General features: G+C 42.2%; 1 protein-coding gene across 2 annotated transcripts in view; it reads left to right on the plus strand.

Annotated features, from left to right (window-relative positions):
- The window catches only part of LOC109985051 (tensin-3), a 34527-nt gene that overhangs the window by 3848 nt on the left and 13586 nt on the right, over nt 1-17093 (plus strand). Inside the window, exons 2-13 of one of the 2 annotated variants that reach the window (XM_020635282.3) lie at nt 3521-3688; nt 3922-3972; nt 4188-4310; nt 5054-5118; nt 6188-6271; nt 7577-7689; nt 8226-8286; nt 8403-8478; nt 8584-8713; nt 8966-9031; nt 9856-9957; nt 15529-16755. In XM_020635282.3, the coding sequence (XP_020490938.2) occupies nt 3539-3688; nt 3922-3972; nt 4188-4310; nt 5054-5118; nt 6188-6271; nt 7577-7689; nt 8226-8286; nt 8403-8478; nt 8584-8713; nt 8966-9031; nt 9856-9957; nt 15529-16755 (2248 nt within the window). In that variant the 5' untranslated portion in view covers nt 3521-3538. The remainder of the gene's footprint in view (nt 1-3520; nt 3689-3921; nt 3973-4187; nt 4311-5053; nt 5119-6187; nt 6272-7576; nt 7690-8225; nt 8287-8402; nt 8479-8583; nt 8714-8965; nt 9032-9855; nt 9958-15528; nt 16756-17093) is intronic. The other variant, XM_065954096.1, reaches the window with a different exon arrangement.

Consider the following 17093-nt stretch of genomic DNA (forward strand, 5'->3'; position numbering starts at 1 on the left):
TGATTCGTCTTCCCAGTGTTTTCTTTACTCATAACACGAATGTCTGATTTATTTATTTTCAGCGTTGTTCTAGGTAATTGAAAGAAAGGCATTTGGAGCTGCTCCCAAGTGATGGTCATGCAAGTGTGAACGTGGCTGACAGCACCCACGCAGCCAAGATAGTCAAGCTCTTACCTGCAGGGGTTGGAGCTGGGGGAGCCAGACACACCCTAATCCCCCAACATCCTGACCTTAGTAAACCTGTTGCGGCTTGTTCACAGGAGACCTGGCTACCCAGTTTCTCCAATCTCTCTGCCTACCCCACGACTCTACCAGCCTTGCTCTCACAGTGCCATGGGTGGGCTTGGGATTTGAGTTCCTTGGCACTGCTTATTCTGCCTTTGTGAGCTAATGCTGCGCCTCAACCCAGGAACAAAAGCAGTCAGTGCAAATTAAAGACCAATTATCTTTAGTGCGTGCTGGGGCAAGTCGCTCATGTAAGCTTGAATGAAGAGTGGGAGAAGTGAGAGGTCTGGTAGGAAAAGGATGCTGTTGCACGGTTGCGCATGAATGGTTGATGTGAAATTAATTAGGGCCAAGTAAAATATTTGGATGTTTTGAGATTTATTTCTTTATCATAAGAGCTACCTTTTTTATATCATATATTTTTTGAATTGGTTGGAAGCAATTACTCTTGTTTATGTAGCGCTAAAATTAGGCCAGTTATTTATTTTATAATATTTAATAGTTTGTTATTCCAAAAAAAAATGCATTTATTTGCTTATTGCCGAGAGCTGAATAGGAAGAAATGTTATCATTCTCATGGCTCTTTGTCAAAACAAAGCTGCTCGCTAAGCTAGCTAAACTTGCTAAGCTATGCAAAAAGACTGGAAACAGGGGAGACAGCTAACCTAGCTGTATCTAAATGTTATAAAATGATTCTTCTATTTCGTTGGCAGTGTTTTACTACAACGACAAGGGACTAGGAAATAACTGTAGTCAGGCTCCATTTTTAGGCTGATTTTGTTAACTATAAACAAGGTTAGGCTAACTGTTTCTACATTTTAGGTCTTTAAAATAATCATTGCTAGCCTGCTACTTGCTGTAGCATTAGCTTAACTTATTCTACCTAACAGAAGCGAGAGCTCTTCTAGGCTAACTTTTGGGGTAAGACAGTCAAGAAGTTTCCAAACTAACAAACCAACATTTTAAACTGTAGATTAAAAACAACACATTTTAAACATATTTTCCCATGATAGTCGTACCAAACAATAAAGACGGATACTCTGAGGTCACATGGAGGTTAAGTGTAGGTTAGATACTCTCATGTCTCTAGCATATAACTTTGACACTTCTAAAACATCACTAAGCCCTGCCCTGGAGATACACAGAGCTTAAGTACTGGGTGACCTGTTCATTAATTTGCCATTAGTCAACAGTTTTTTTCTTAGAGTCTCAGGGAAAATAGACTAACCCCACCATTCGTTGTCACACACACACACACACACACACACACACACACACACACACAAAACAGCCAGGCCTGTTTCCCCGAGTGATGACCTCTTCATACACATGGCCTCTTTCATTCCGCTCGGAGGGTTGGTTTAAGCTGTGGCCACACTGTCCCTGCTTTATGACTTCTCTCTGGCCCCCCTTCAAAGTGTTTGGCCGTAGCCTGCAGTCATTTGCAACTTAATTGATGGACACATTCTTGTACTGTGGATCATTTTTAATAACAACAAACAACTGAAGTGATTGAAGAAGGATGATGATATCTTTGGCAGCTTAAGAATGTCTTTCTGTTTTTGACTTTGTGGGCATGGGCTTCTGTGAAATGTGAAACATTTATGAGGCTCCGTTGATCAGTTTTCCTTTCCAAACGCTACAGATAAGTATGGATAAATATGATGAAGTCATTGACATATAACTAATTCAGGCTCATTCCCTGGCCCCCACCTCGGCGGCAAGGGAGTGTGGACAACCGGAACGCGAGGAATACAAAGGAGAAATCCTGCATGCATATTATCCCATATGCTCTTTTGTAAAGATAACAGTTGGTGTGAATTGGTGCGATACAAATAATGATTGATTGATTCAAAATGTAGGATCTGGTTTGGTTAATTCTCAATTTTCCAATATAATTACAAATCACAATATCTGATTTTGACTGTGATAGAACAAGAGGTTAAACCATGACTTAATGAGCAGAAATATAAGTATATGTATTTCAAGTTAACTTAAATATTAGCTGCTTTTGGCTCTTCGTCATAACTTACTTTAAACTGCTATTTTTACTTTAGAGAAAAGTTCAAACAAATCTATCTGAAGGCTTCACTTTTTCTTTGTGGTGGTTATTTTTCACTGATTTTTTTTACTTTTAATATACATAAAACAATTGATTTGTTGTTTCAAACAGTGTTATAATACATGCAAAAGTCCAGAATTATAAAGAACAAATAAAAAAAACTTAAGCCATATCCAGATTCTTTATGGTAGAGATAAGTGTCTTCTATTCACCCGTAGGCCGCTGTGTCGCCTTTTCTTTGAAGGCGTTTGAAGAACTCTTTGATTAAAGCAGTTCAAGTATTCCCTTCATCAGAAAAGTCATTAAATGTCCAATTTATTGAGTTCGCTCTGAATCTATGAAGATTTATCTTTTGCCTCTAAAGCTTCAACTAATGGCCTCCCATGCCTTCCTTGACATATACAGTGGCTCATCATAATACATGCTTCACAACACAAATCAAAAACCATTTTATTTATTTAGATTCTATTATAAAATAATTATTGTAACAAATGTTATTTCCAAAGATGATCATTTGTGATTCATTTTCTGTCCATTAATCATAATAGTTAAATATATGAATCTTCAAAGTGAAGCAGTAAATCCTTACTGTTATTTGGCTGTAAATGTTTATGTTCACTTGTAAAAAAAAAAAAAAGTGATTCAGCTTATGGATGGATGGACTTATAGCGTCAACAGTGTTGATAACCGGCCACACTTTGCTATTCTGGGGCTGCAAACCGGCACTGAACACACACAGATGACTAGATAAGAGATTGAGGGATGTGTCTGTGGCGGCTCTCTCCAGACCACTGCTGCAGGAAGTGCATTGCCATGAGGTCACAGCGACACACCATCGGTCAGGGATTTACAGCAACTGGTTTCAGCCGGAGTTCTTTGAAGGATTTTTCTTTGTTTTTGTCATGGTTGCGATGAGTGACAGGCTGACAGTGGCTTCTAAATGGTTGGTGTTCAATCTTCTGAAACGTCCGCTTTGTATCTCTTTTGGAAGAACAGATAAGTGGCGTTACAGTATTTGTGGCACAAACAAGAGCAAACAAGACGCCCCCCTGTCCCACAATCGACAAGTGAGGTCACACTCTAAAAAGATGTCTGCCGGAAACTTGGTCACAATGGCTAAAGTCAAGGACTTTGAACGTCAAATATTGACACGAGCAAAGTCACCTGCTTTAAGCGGCATTGGTGTGAGGTAACTGAAAGGCCTCTTATGTTGTCTGTGCTTCATTTTTACAGGAAACCCCAAGATTCAAGATGGAGGAGGGATACGAACTGGATCTGACGTATATCACAGAGCGCATCATCGCTGTGTCCTTCCCGCGGGGTTGCTCAGGGGAGATCTACTCGCACAACCTCAAGGATGTCACACGAATGCTGAAGTCCAAGCATGCGGATAATTACCTGGTCAGTGCTGTGCATGTGCTGTTCCTGTCACCTCCAAATGAATCAAGTGTCAAAGTGCAAACAGTAGAGATGTCAGGGCTGTATTCAGGGGATATTGACATGAGAGTATTGATCTTAGGGTGCACAGTTCATCTTTCCCTCACGCTAATGCAAGAGTCGGTGTTAAAGCAGAATGCAATCATCTTAGCAACATCTTTTTAAAGTCGTTGGTTTTGTTTTATGTTTTTCTTTAGATTATCAACTTGTCAGAGAAAAGACATGATCTGTCTAAAATGAACCCAAAGGTACGTTTACATGTCACTGTGTCATCTTGGTGTAAAAACAACACATGCATACACAAATGATTTCTGTTCATCCTCTTTGATCATCTGTGTCCAACCAGCGACAGATAACAGTGTAATATTGATCAGTGTTTGGTGATGTAAAGGGAATTGGATAGAGTGTATACTTTATCTGTTTACAGTGATTGATGTGTTTTTTTTTTTGTTTTTTTTTGTAGACACTGGACACAGGTTGGCCGGATTTGCATGCTCCACCTCTGGATAAGATCTGCACCATCTGTAAAGCCATGGAGAGCTGGCTCAATGCTGACCCTCTCCATGTGGTGGTTATACACTGCAGGGTGAGCGTACACTGGTTGGCTTGTTGCATCTGTATTTCAGTTTAGCATCAATACTCAGTGATGATTCAAGATTTGACTGCGTTTGATTTTTTTTTTATGTCCATGCAGATTTCTGTTGAACTCTTTTTTTGTCAACACATCTGAAAATTTTGCTTTTTAATCATCCTTCAGAAGAAATCTGTGAAACATGAAATATTTATGACCGGATGAGTCACACTCCATCAAAAATGTATTGAGTTATTATATTCAATATTCAAAAACTTGAATCTGCTTATAGGTATATGTGTCCAATGTAGATAGATTTACAGTTACAAAGGCGGTGGGCTAGTGGTTACTGCACACGCCCCATGTAGAGAGACCTAAGAGAGAGCGGACAGCCCGGGTTCAAATCCCACGTGTCGTTCCTCACTCTCTCTCTTTCCCCACTTTTTGACTCTATCCACTGTCCTGTCTCCAAAATGAAGGCATAAAAAAGCCCAAAAGTAAATCTTAAACAATGGAGTTACCAACCCATCTACAGTCATATTATTAGGCCACACCCACTTATAACCAGAAAGGAGAGCACTGAGAAAATACTTAAAAATGCAACTCAGCTCCTTCCTGAGTTGACTGAAATAGTTTCTTTAAATGTAGGATCCCATCACACGCACAAAAGGAAAGCAGCTGAGACAATAAGTGTTTGGGGCTTTAAAAAAACTGAATTCAACTGCATGTGTTGTGATCGACTTCTTTTGTTTCTTCAGGGTGGCAAGGGTCGCATCGGTGTTGTAATTTCATCCTTCGTTCATTTCACCGACGTATCAGCCAGGTAACCAATACCACATTTTTTTTGTCATGTTACTTAAAATGTTGTTGTTTGCTCTAAAGTCTGGACATAACATAACCCACGGCATTTTAAAAAGGCATTCCATCTACCACAAGCGATGTCATCCCCTAACCACGTCTGAGTTATTTTCCTCCATTTGATTTAGGGACAAGGTGATTCAGAGAGTGAGTCAAGGAGAGGCGAGCGCTTTTGAAATCCAAAGGAAAAACCGCACAGTTTAAGCCTTGAATCATCCTGTTTTGAGTTACATGAATCAACGTGGAAACATGTTAGTTACTCTGATCGCTTCTGGCCACAGTGTCAGATTCATGAAATCTATTCATCATGACGAAAACCGATTCCAATTTGGTAGCCATCGTCAGGCATTTAATTTGATTGAGGTGGGTCCTTTACCGAGCTCTAAAGTAAAGAAGTGCAGCAAACATTTTGAGGGACACCCTGCTGATATTCCAACTTGTAGATCCTTTTTGCACACAGAAGTCCCATTGTGGCACGAGCACACATCAGCCTTCGATTGAATTTAACCTCTTTTTCACTCTCTGTTTTTGTCCCGCTGAGGAAAACTGGGTTGGTAAGGCGCATGTATAAAGACAGATAGGAAAGGGCAGAGATTGGAAAACAATGCGGCAGATTTACAATGGACTAGATTCAGTGGGGGGAGCAGAGGGAGAGGGTTCGACGAGAGAGAGAAACAGAGCTTTGGTGAAAAGGCTGCAGCGTCTGTTGGTTTAAGATCTGTCTGAATAGCAGAGCTGTGCACACACTCCGGCCTTTCTCTGTCCTCCTCTCCCCCTCCGTGTTTACTTAAGGCTGGCATTCTCTTCCTCTCTGCTGGAATCCCCTGTCTCCCGCGTACTTTCACTCTTGTCCATTATGCATGTTTATATGTGTGTGTGTGTGTGTGTGTGTGTGTGTGTGTGTGTGTGTGTGTGTGTGTGTGTGTGTTATCCTTATTCAACACTGTTCAATTATAGAGCAGCAGAGTGAAAAACCTCTCTCCTGAGTCATAATTACCTAAAGCATTTAATGTGTCTCTCTGTCTCCCCCAAAGTGCTGATCAGGCGTTGGACCGCTTTGCAATGAGGAAATACTATGATGATAAGGTCTCAGCTCTGATGACACCTTCACAGAAACGGTAAGACTCGAAACTAAAGCACACCCTTCTGTCTAGCGTCGCACGTCAGTCCATGTGCTGTTGCCTGTGTGGTGCTTTGTTGACCAACATCTAAACACACACACACACACACACACACACACACACACACATCCCCTGAGAGCCACCTGATTCAATACCACACTTTGCATATCCTGTTTTTGTTTTTCATTCAAAAGCTCATCATTGTTGATGTTTGTAATGTGAATGGACCCCATCCCGATGTGGTGTAATCCTCCTCTCCCTGTGAATCAACATCACACTGATGCCTCTGGCACAGAGGAACTGCATTTTTTCGCCCTCGGTTTTTTCAAGCTGTTTTGACCTCATTTTTGTGTGAAATCAATTGACTCAATTGCAACATGGATGGGTGAGACCCCGTTAGAATGGCTTTGTATCATTTGAAATTTGTGCAGATTAGATCTGTGAATCAATCACAGTTTGAGATTGCCTTCCTTGTATATTGATTTTCTAATCCAAATTTATGTTATATTGAAATCAACACAGAAAAAGCCATTATTACAGAAACTCAATCTTCTTGCACTTTACCCAGAAAAACACCCCTCACCTAAATTTAAAGTAGTTTTAAGTATTTAGAGTATGTGGCATGTTTCACACGGACCATTGTCCTGTTGTGTTCTACATGTCTGCAGAGCAGCTCTTGACACTGTGCAGATCTGACTCTCCTCATGACTCTCCTGACATTGTCTGGAGCTCATATGAGAAATCGGCAAGGTAGCTGAGCTTATTTTAGTTTAGCTTACAGACTGAAAAAGTGGAGCTGCTATATCTGCTTTCTCCAACTGTTACAGAAATCCCCTTATAAGTGACTCTTAAACACGTTCATATGTGCTCTGGGGTTGAAATATTATTGCTGCATTATGGGAAGTGTGGGATCCAGTTTTGTGGAGCTTGATACTTGGGGTTGGCCTGCATATCTTTTTCACTGGTCTTTGGCATTTTTTAATTGTTTTTCCTTTTCTAACTGATACATTTCCCCAGATTTAGAAGAATGTAAAACTATGTGCATGTTAATTTGATTTAAACTTTGCCTTATGAAATACTGTTTAAATTGTGCAAAGTCATGGTCAGGTAGAACCTGATTTTGGAAAAAAGTAAAGAAGACTGCTTGGCAAATTACAACGCACAGTTCAACAGTTACAATTTCAGTTTGCCTTTAAATGAATATGGATGTTTGATGCCTAGGACGTATGAACTCTTTAGTTGTGGGATTACTTCCCATCGTTTTGCCTGTTATTTAAACCCTCCTCTGTGCTTTGACATCAGGTACGTTTGGATCCTCAACAGTCTCTTAAGTGGATCCATGAAGATCAACGCCTCTCCCTTGTTCATGCACTGCATCATCCTTCATGGCATACCGAACTTTGATGTCACTGGAGGTTAAACTCATATTGTTTACCACTACACACACACACACACACACACTCACACACACACACACACACACACACACACACACACACACACACACACACACACACACACACACACACACACTCACACAGCTGCCACGGCAAATAAAACTGCTGTTGCTGCAACCATGACAGTATTAAAAGAATCCAGACACAACCACATCAGAGTGGAAGCAGTAAACAAGATGGAGACTTATATGTACTTTATACACACACACATGCTCAGACAGAAAGAGGCCCTTACATAAACAAAACTGAAGGGAGATTCAAGGATTACCAGTGAAATAGAATAAACTCAGATGTTTGCATGTAAATGCCCAATTGTACTGAAATGACAGAGATTAATTACATCATAGAGCTGAGAACTATTTCTCACAACAACAGATAATCACGTGTGAGAGAAACAATTTAAGTAGCAACCCATGAATTACTATCAGGTTACTGTAGGTCATTTAATCAATGCACTTTTGACTTTTATTTAATTCAGAAATTATGCTTTTCAGTTTGTCGTCCGTACATCAAGGTCTACCAGGGGATGCAGGCAGTTTATTCTTCTGGTATCTAGTAAGTAGTTTACACATGTGGTACAGTCATTAGTTATTGTAATCGTTCTGAGTTAATGTTGTCTGTATATTTTGTATCTGTGCTCGCTTGACTGGCGTCTCTGTTTTTTGTTTCAGTCACATTGGTCTGACCCACAGGGACCGTGTATGCATCACCCTGGAGCCTGCCCAGCTTCTCAAAGGAGACATCATGGTAGGTTTAAAAAAAAAAAAAAGCAGAGGATACCGTTGGAAAGTTCCTCAAATCAGAAATCAGTGTTGACTAGTAGTAAAAATATTCTTGTGTTTACTTTTGTAGATTAAATGCTATCACAAGAGTGACATCACTTCCGAGCGTGAAGTCATTTTCCGCCTGCAGTTCCACACGGGAGCAGTGCAGGGCTACAACCTGATGTTTGAAAAAGAGGACATGGAGACTGCCAACAAAGGTACACCTGAATCAAATCACCCTGTGGACAGGTCTCGACGTGCTGCGTCGAGTTCACTCAGCTGCTCCATGCAACATCTGCTGGGCCGTGTCTGCACTTAATTTAGACTTGGCACTTTGAGACTGATCATTTTGTTTTCCAAAACATGTTACGTGTACAGAGCGGAATACTATTCTCACACAACACCATTCATCTTTTTTTCTTTTCTGAATGGCCTCACAATTGGGATTCCTGTCGGCTCCGATATTCCAGATCCCAGATTTCCAGATTACGGTAAAGTGGAGCTGGTGTTCTCCGAGGGACCAGAGAAGATTCCAGGTAGATTCCCAAACCTCCACTTTTGTTTTTTGTTTTGTTTTCTTTGCTAGAACAGATTTAAGTTAGAAAAGCAGACACAGAGCTTTCTCCGGCCTTTATTTTTGCACAGTCCTGTGCTCTCCTCTTCCCCCTCTGCCCCCCCCCCCCCCCCCTCGATGAGAGGGGATGTGGAATGCTGCAGAGGGGAAATGTAGTGTGAAGTGTGTGCTGACAGAGAGGTAAAGAAGCACAGCATGCTCTGTTGCAGAATGAAACCGTGGTGTGTGTTTCTGCATGTTTGCCAGATGTACTATGTATTGTTAATATTTGCTTCAGCATTCATTAAAAAACACCAATCTGTGGGAAATTTCAATATTCGGGTTGGGGAATATGGACATGGTGAATGGTTGTTGTTTGATCAAAACTGTTTTTTCTGGTCAAATACCTTCGTAATGACTTGTCCGTTTGTTTTTTCCCCATGAGGTGCTGGGATTCTTAGTAGTTTGATAAAATACACTTTATCATTTTTTTTTGCAAAGAAAAAGAGGACAAACTTGATTTAATTCTCTTCTACAACATTCATATTGTTTTTTTCTTTTTGTTCGCGGCTTAACATTTGTTAAGAAAATACATTTCCAGTTCTTAACAAGTTTAAAGAAAAGGATCAAATCTTTGTGATATAATTGCATAACCGAGAACCTCAAATAATTGTCCAACCATTCCTACTTTCATCTCCCTCAAGCCATGAACAACATTACTACAACATAACACTGACTTGTATTTGTTCTACTCCCCGCTGTTTAGCCGTAAAAACACAAAACAGTGTCTGTTATTTTTGCATCTAGGTGCTGACAGGTGGCAAAATGGAGCAGATGTTATTGTGGACTACAACACAGCGGATCCACTAATCCGCTGGGACTCCTACCAGAACATCTGTGATGGTGAAGGTACGGCTCCTTCTCTGCATTAGTCACCGCATGACTCACAAGACTCTCTTTATGACATTGACAAGCTCTGCTTAATAAATCAGACGAGCGTGAAAACATCAGTGGCTGTGTAATGAATGGGTGGAGAATGCAAAGGGTGTGATATAAGCATGACTGTTTTTTAGCCTTTTTTAAAAATAAAATTCCTACAAATATACACTAATTATCTCTTAGGGAATAAACACAGCATGACAGGTCCTGTGCTTTATGGCATTTAGGGACTGCAGTGTGATTGCATTAACATGCACCCACAGTCACCACTCGCTCGGTTTATGTTTCGGTCGTCAATAACAAAAGTTATTACGCATGAGTGAGGCTTTAAATCCAGGCGCACAGGCCCTTGGGGAATGAAGACTTCTATTTTAGTTTAGTGAAAGGAAATGAAAGCTAAAAATTGACTTGACGGTTGCAGTATGTTGGGAATGACAAACCATGTTTTTCCTGTGTGGAGGATAGGGAGGAGAGAAGGGAATGCTGAGTTCAGAGGAAGAGCAGTTAGTTCTCAAGAGATTTCTATTTTGTTGTTCCATCAAATGAATAGGCATGCTTTAACCACCCCCCCCCCCCCACACACACACACACACACACACACACACACACACACACACACACACACACACACACACACACACACACACACACACAGCACACACAGCACACACACACACACACACACATACATTAACTCTCACTCCTTTGTGCACAAACACACACAGACTCACACTCGGAGCGTCCCGTCCTAGCTGCGGTGGTTGCTCTGCGCTCAACCACAGAATTCACAACAACTTCCTAGAATAGAGCAACATGGTGGTAGCATTAAAACAGAGATCCACCCTTTCCCAGTATTCATTCAGTGTTTTTATAAGCAAGGCTCGGCTTGATGAAAATGAGCTGCCTTCTTTTTATTTTCCATTAAAACACCCCAACACGTCCATTTAGAACTTTTTACGAAAACCCCTGGGACTTCAATGAAAGAGCGAAACACCACAATTTAAGAATGCATCAAAGAAATGCAAAGGCAACAACAAAGGAGCCATTTTTTCTTCTTCTCTTGCCTTGATTGCAGAGCATTTATGTGGGATATTTACAGCTTTGTCTTCTCATGTAAACACTACATCTGAGAGGGAAGACTCAGAGCTGTGTTGGAATTCTTCATCTACTTACCACCAGTCGTCTGGCGGGCCAAGTGTGGCCTGCAGAGAAGCTGTCAGTCAGAGGACGGGTCAGGAGGAGGAAGTCTAAAGAGCGGTTGCCACAGAAGTGCTAAAGTAGTGAAAAGAAAACCTCATTTACTTCAATCACCTATGAGAGTGTGTTTATCCCCACGTGTTAATTAGGAGTTGAATTTTAAAAGATGGTTTTTCCAGAAAGGTTGTTTTCGTCAGTTTACTGTGAAAGTCAGTTATTGTCTCTGTGTGGCTTCACTAACAGCTGATGTGGAAATTATTGGACAAGAGTAGCTATTAAAACAAAAAGTGCTGAATAGTAATTATTCATGTCTAAATAAAAGAGTTAGCTCTAACTGTACTGACTCTTCAAAGGTAACCTAACCCAAAGCACCTTGTCTTTTTGCTCACCTTTGGTAGTGTTTAGTCAGGCTTATTGTTTTAAATTGTGCTGCTCTCGAATTGCTGCTGAGTAGAAAACTATTTGGGATGGCATTAAATAATTCTGCAGAAAACCATAATATTCCTTTTAGTCTGCTTTACATTGGACCATGCCATTTACTCTTTCATGGCAACTTTTACATTTTGTTTTGTACAATTTAGTTCCAGTTGAAACTGTTTGGAAATCTCTCTTAAGATGATCAACAAAAGAATACAATCATAGTAACAAAGTAAATCCTCCCTGAAGATAACCATGGAAGACTGCTTTTAAATACAGAAAGTTAAGACTAAAAACACTGTTATGGCATGTAATTGGTATAAAAGTTGATTGCATTTTTGTTACATTATAACTAAATAAAATCCCAGGTCCTTAAAAATGCCATAATACAGAACCAAATATGACTGGACAGCGACTGTTGATTAAAAGGACTGTGTTTGGCAACTGACAAAGATCTTTTCACCATTACATGAAAATCAATTAAGAAAGTCTCAAGTTTTGTTTTTCTTGTCTTTTTTGAAGACTTATTTTTGGTCTTTTAAGCCTATATTATGAAGACAATTCAATAAGGAGAGACTTAAGTAAGAGTTTACAATCATTTTTTTGACAGTTTAGGAAATGATAAATATGCAATGTCTTTTGTGATTAGACTCCGTCATGATGACTTCATGCACTCAGAGGGGTAGCGAGGCTGACAGCAGGATAGGATGCCCCCCCCCTCCAGTCTAGATACTGGTGGTGGTGGTGATAGAAGAAACCAGGATGTGATCAGGAGTGGGTCTCTCATTCTGTATCTGAACTCTGCTGAGCTGGAATAGAGGGGATTGGGGCGGAGGAGGGTCGCAGCGATCGCACTGAAATGACACACTGACTGCAGGAAGAGAGAGAACAGATTTAAAAATTTGACCGCAGCAGGATGATTGGTTGAGAGAGGTTGTGGCAGAGTTGGATTATTCCTTCAAGAGTAAACGCCCCAAATCAGCTGATCACTGCATCAGGGAGATGGTGGAAGAGGAAGTGGACTGTGTGAGAGAATATAATTAATATTCCTGCTTGAACTTCAGCTGACCTTCATGACAGTGAATAGAGTCAGAAATCCAGGAGAGAGAGAGAGAGAGAGTGGGGAAAGAAGCCACAAGTCTGATTGGAACCTGGGTCGCCCACTTGTGAGGACTTTATCCTCTGTACTTGGGGCATGCGGACTAACCACGAGGCTATCCGCGTGTGAAATGATCAATTTCCCCAGAAATTGATCATGTTTATGTAATGATAAGAAAAACAAATTTGCATTTGAAAAGTTTTAGAATCAAAGAAAACAATGCAAAGCTAAGTCTATGGAGTGATTTCACTGTTGCTTGTGAAAAAAATGCTGCTGAAATTGTAAAGATTTTTTGATTTTTTTTTTTTAATGTTTGGAGCACCGCTAACTAAATAATGTTCTTCTGCCTGAAGAATAGGCAGTCAGAGTGTGTGCATGGCAACTTTACCACCAGGGGCGTTTGATTAAAGCGCTTTACACAACATCTGTATACATCAGTTGTTTCCTCTCCACCATTTCTGTACAGACAGTTTGTCTTGTTCAAATTGTACACAGGATTTTAAGAGACACATCTCCACTATTGCATGTAGAAGCTTGGGCAGAAGAAAATAAGGGTGATGATCATCATTATGCTTTCCACTCACGGTTTTGGCATTCAAGGGCTTGTCAGGCTTGTATAACTGAGAAGCAATGGAAAGGTTGGGTAATTGCAAAGCCATACACATCAAGACCTCCTCCTGTGATGTGAGAGCAGATTGAGGAACAGTTCTGGTTTCTCTGCACTGTAATTGGTAGATTCTTCTGGGACTGACTTTACCACAGCAACTAACATGATGAACGCCAGATTAAAAAAGATTTGACAGACTCTTGAGCTAAGAACATACTTGGTTAACCAGTTACGGGGTTGTTAATGTGAATGCAATCCCGATAGGTGCAACAGTTTTACAAACAATTGTTGAACCCCATAATTGAGCGTGGAGAACATCTGTTTCTTTGCAGCATTGTACACAAGGGCGGAAGGCTTGCAATTTCATGACACACAAGAGTGAGAGAAAAACAACATAGCTGCTGCTTTGTTTTATGAAAATTGCCCAGAGCACCAAGTAGGAGGATTGCTTTAATTAAAAAGTGTCTTCTTTACAGAGTTAAAAAGTCTGGAGCTGCAGGAATGTTGTTTTTATTCTCTGATCCTTTTCTGCACCGCCCTCTCTCTCTTTCTCTCTTTCTCTCTTTTTTCCCCCTTTTCTCTCCCTAGTGGGGTAGTCCCCTTACGCAGGGCAAGAGCGTTGGGTTACTTCTTCTCCTCCAGCGCCGCCTACACACTTAAGCCCCGCCCTACTTGTTTACATTCCTCTACCCTTATTTGGAGATCTCAAGGTCCCCCCTTGTGTGGAGTGCAAACACTCTCACCTTCTCAGCAGAGGCAGAGAACAGGGCCAACTCATTCAAACTCTCTTGATTTGACCCTGAGCATTATCTGCTGCTCGAAAGCCATGTTCTCTCGCGTGTGTTTTTGTTGCCTCTTCTTCTCCTTGAGTTTTGTTTCCCCCGCTCCTGGGATTGTATTTTGTACTCACCTGGCAGCGGAGGTAAAGGTAAGAGATTTTTTTTTTTGTTCCGTCTTGAAACAGATGAGGAGGGGGAGGGAAAAGACAGGAGAGGCAGGATGATGACAAGGGTGACTGAGAAAGATGGCCTCTGCTGAGTAAGAGGGGAAACATCTGCCCCAAAACCTGCTTGCACCTTGCAAGAAAGAATGCCACAAGAGGGGATTTGCTGGGAAAACTCCCACTGGATCTGACCTGCATGGAGACCTGAGCAGAGGCTGCTCAAGGCTGGATGCTGGTTCAACTGGTGTGTTTGTGTGAGAAGGAGGAGGAGGAGGAGGAGGAGGAGGAAGGGCCCAACTACACATACAGGAGCTTTCTGAGTGGAGGACAAGGAGGAGGAGGAGGAGGGGGAGCTTTTATCATGCATGTCTGGTATTCAGATCCTCCAGTCATGGTTTGACTGAAAGGCAAGCACTTAAGGCGGCAGACTGAGGGAGAAGCATAGGGGGTCATGTTCCAGCTCCCTTTTGTTGAGGAACAGGGAGAGTGACAGTGAAACAGCAAGTTTTACTTAACGTGGCAACGCTGCTCACGTGTTCTTCTTCCTCTCCTGCCTCCATTTTCAGTAAGTCCACGAAGGCTGAACTTTTTGATTGTTTTCTGTTGTCAAGGATGGCACGCTGCCTTGCAAAATGACTGACTCCTGGGAGTTTTTCCTGTTACTTCTGAGGATTAAGGCGGTTGTTTGGACATATGCTGGGGGTCAAGGGGCAGTCGAGAGGGAGTAGGGAGGCTTAATCACAGCAGGGTGAGGAATGCCGGGGTCAGACTTTGCAGATCCACGGCCGTCTGACTCTAGTAGCAACTTACAGAAAATCACATGTATCATATAACCTGATAGTCCACATGCATCTCCAGTCTATGTAACTCATTGACAGCTTACAAGAATAGATTTGCTGAAAACATACCTGAATTAGAATATACAAAAGAGAGGTATTTGAATAATTTGGGTATCTTCTCTTAATCAGGTGATTTTTCTCATTGACATAACAGAATGTAAATCATTTCATTTCAATGTATTGATGTCCTACATCTTTGTAGTCATGTGTTTGTTTGTATTGTCTTTGTCAGGTGACGTGTGTTTGTAAGGGTTGAACATTCTCAATAACAGATCCTGAATGATTTAATTTATGGGATGACATGACTGTACTTGTTGAGAGCCTCTGTGGTTTTGTGTGTATGTGTCCCTGCTTCCTGTTTGTGTGTCTCTGTGTGTGTACAGTATGTGTGCCGATCCCAGCTGAATGTATGAAGCGCTGCATCTCTTCTATTTTGCAGCGCCCCGCTCTCAAGGCCTAACCCAGGACAAAGCAGCTAACAAGAGGATCCCGAGCCACGGGGAAGGAGGAGGAGGAGGAGGAGGAGGAGGAGGAGGAGGAGGAGGAGAGGCCACGCTTGGCCGGGGGGCTCGCACCACCTCTGCCACCTCCAGCCCTGACCACAGCGACCACGCCCTCTCTGTCAGCAGTGACTCCGGACTGTCAAGCACTTCTCTATGGGCAGACAGACCCACACCTGTCACCTCTACCACCACCACCTCCACCACCACTATCAAGTCTAAAGAAGGCCCCAGCTCACAGGAGAAAGTCCAGCTGAAGCGGCTTTTAAGCAAATTTGGTCTTGAGGACCCCTTGGAGGTGATGGATGATCAAGGCCCTAGGTCGGCCGTCCAGCAGGTAGTCCCAGCGCAGGTGCACTTAAACGGAAGCTCCAGGCCTCGCGAGAGGGAAACCGACATCCTGGATGATGAGGTCATCACGGCTCATGATCTGCACAGTGTGGACAGCTTAGGGACTCTGTCGTCCTCCTGCCACAAGAGCAGCCAGAACTCTCTGCTGTCCGATGGTTTTGGGAGTCCAGGGGGGGAAGAGCAGCAAAACCAAAGCCAGCACCACATCCACCAGCCTGTGCCCCCTCCCATGGAGGAGTACGAGAGAGCCTACGCTGAGGCTAAAAGGGGGTGCCTGACCTCTAGGAGTAACTCTGTGGCCTCCTCTAATCCCAGCAGTGCCCCTGTGCCAAAAAAGCATGTGTACAGACAGGGGAGCTATTCCACACAGTCCTGGGTTCGCCAGCAGCAGATGGTTGCCGCGGAACAGTTTATCTACATGCCCGATGAGGGAAACGGTACAGAAAGATACTCAGGGAACAAGCAAGGGAGCAGTCCACCAAAACCAGGCCTGCCCGCTGAACTACACAGCCTTACAAGAGTTGGTACGATGGATTCTCAGAGAAACACAGCGCCCCACCAAGAGCAGGCGACGATGAACAATAACAACAACAACAAGCGCGACGAGGAGTTCAAGTCGCTAACAATGGACATCGACAACTCCATCGACCAGCTCAACCAGCTGATCATGGATTTGGATCCAACATTCATGCCAGTGAAGAGCCGAAGCAGCCCCATGAAGAAGAACGGCGGGACGATAGTGAACGGCTCAAATGGCATCGACGTCAGATTCAGCGATAATAACGCAGCAACGTTGAAAAACACACAACAGACAGGTAAGATAGACAGACAGTCTGGATGTGGAGGTGGTGGTGGTGGTGGTGGTGGTGGTGGTGGTGTGCTTTGATATGGGAATGTGGTCATGGAAAGAAATCTTTGACAGTCATTGTGATCCCTCTAAGTCTTTTTGCTTCAAAGTCCTAATATTCATGGCAAACATTGGCTCTAAACTCTATTTATAAATATGGAATGATTTTGAATATTTAAGATAGATCTGCAATGGTGATTAATGGTTTTATCAAATTAAAGAAAATCAATTGCCAAATTGTCTTATAATTTATTCATAACGTGCCGATTCCAGCTGCTTAGATGTGAAGCTTTCCTGCTTTTCTTT

Source organism: Labrus bergylta, chromosome 4 (genome assembly GCF_963930695.1).
Source record: "Labrus bergylta chromosome 4, fLabBer1.1, whole genome shotgun sequence".
Lineage (NCBI taxonomy): Eukaryota > Metazoa > Chordata > Actinopteri > Labriformes > Labridae > Labrus > Labrus bergylta.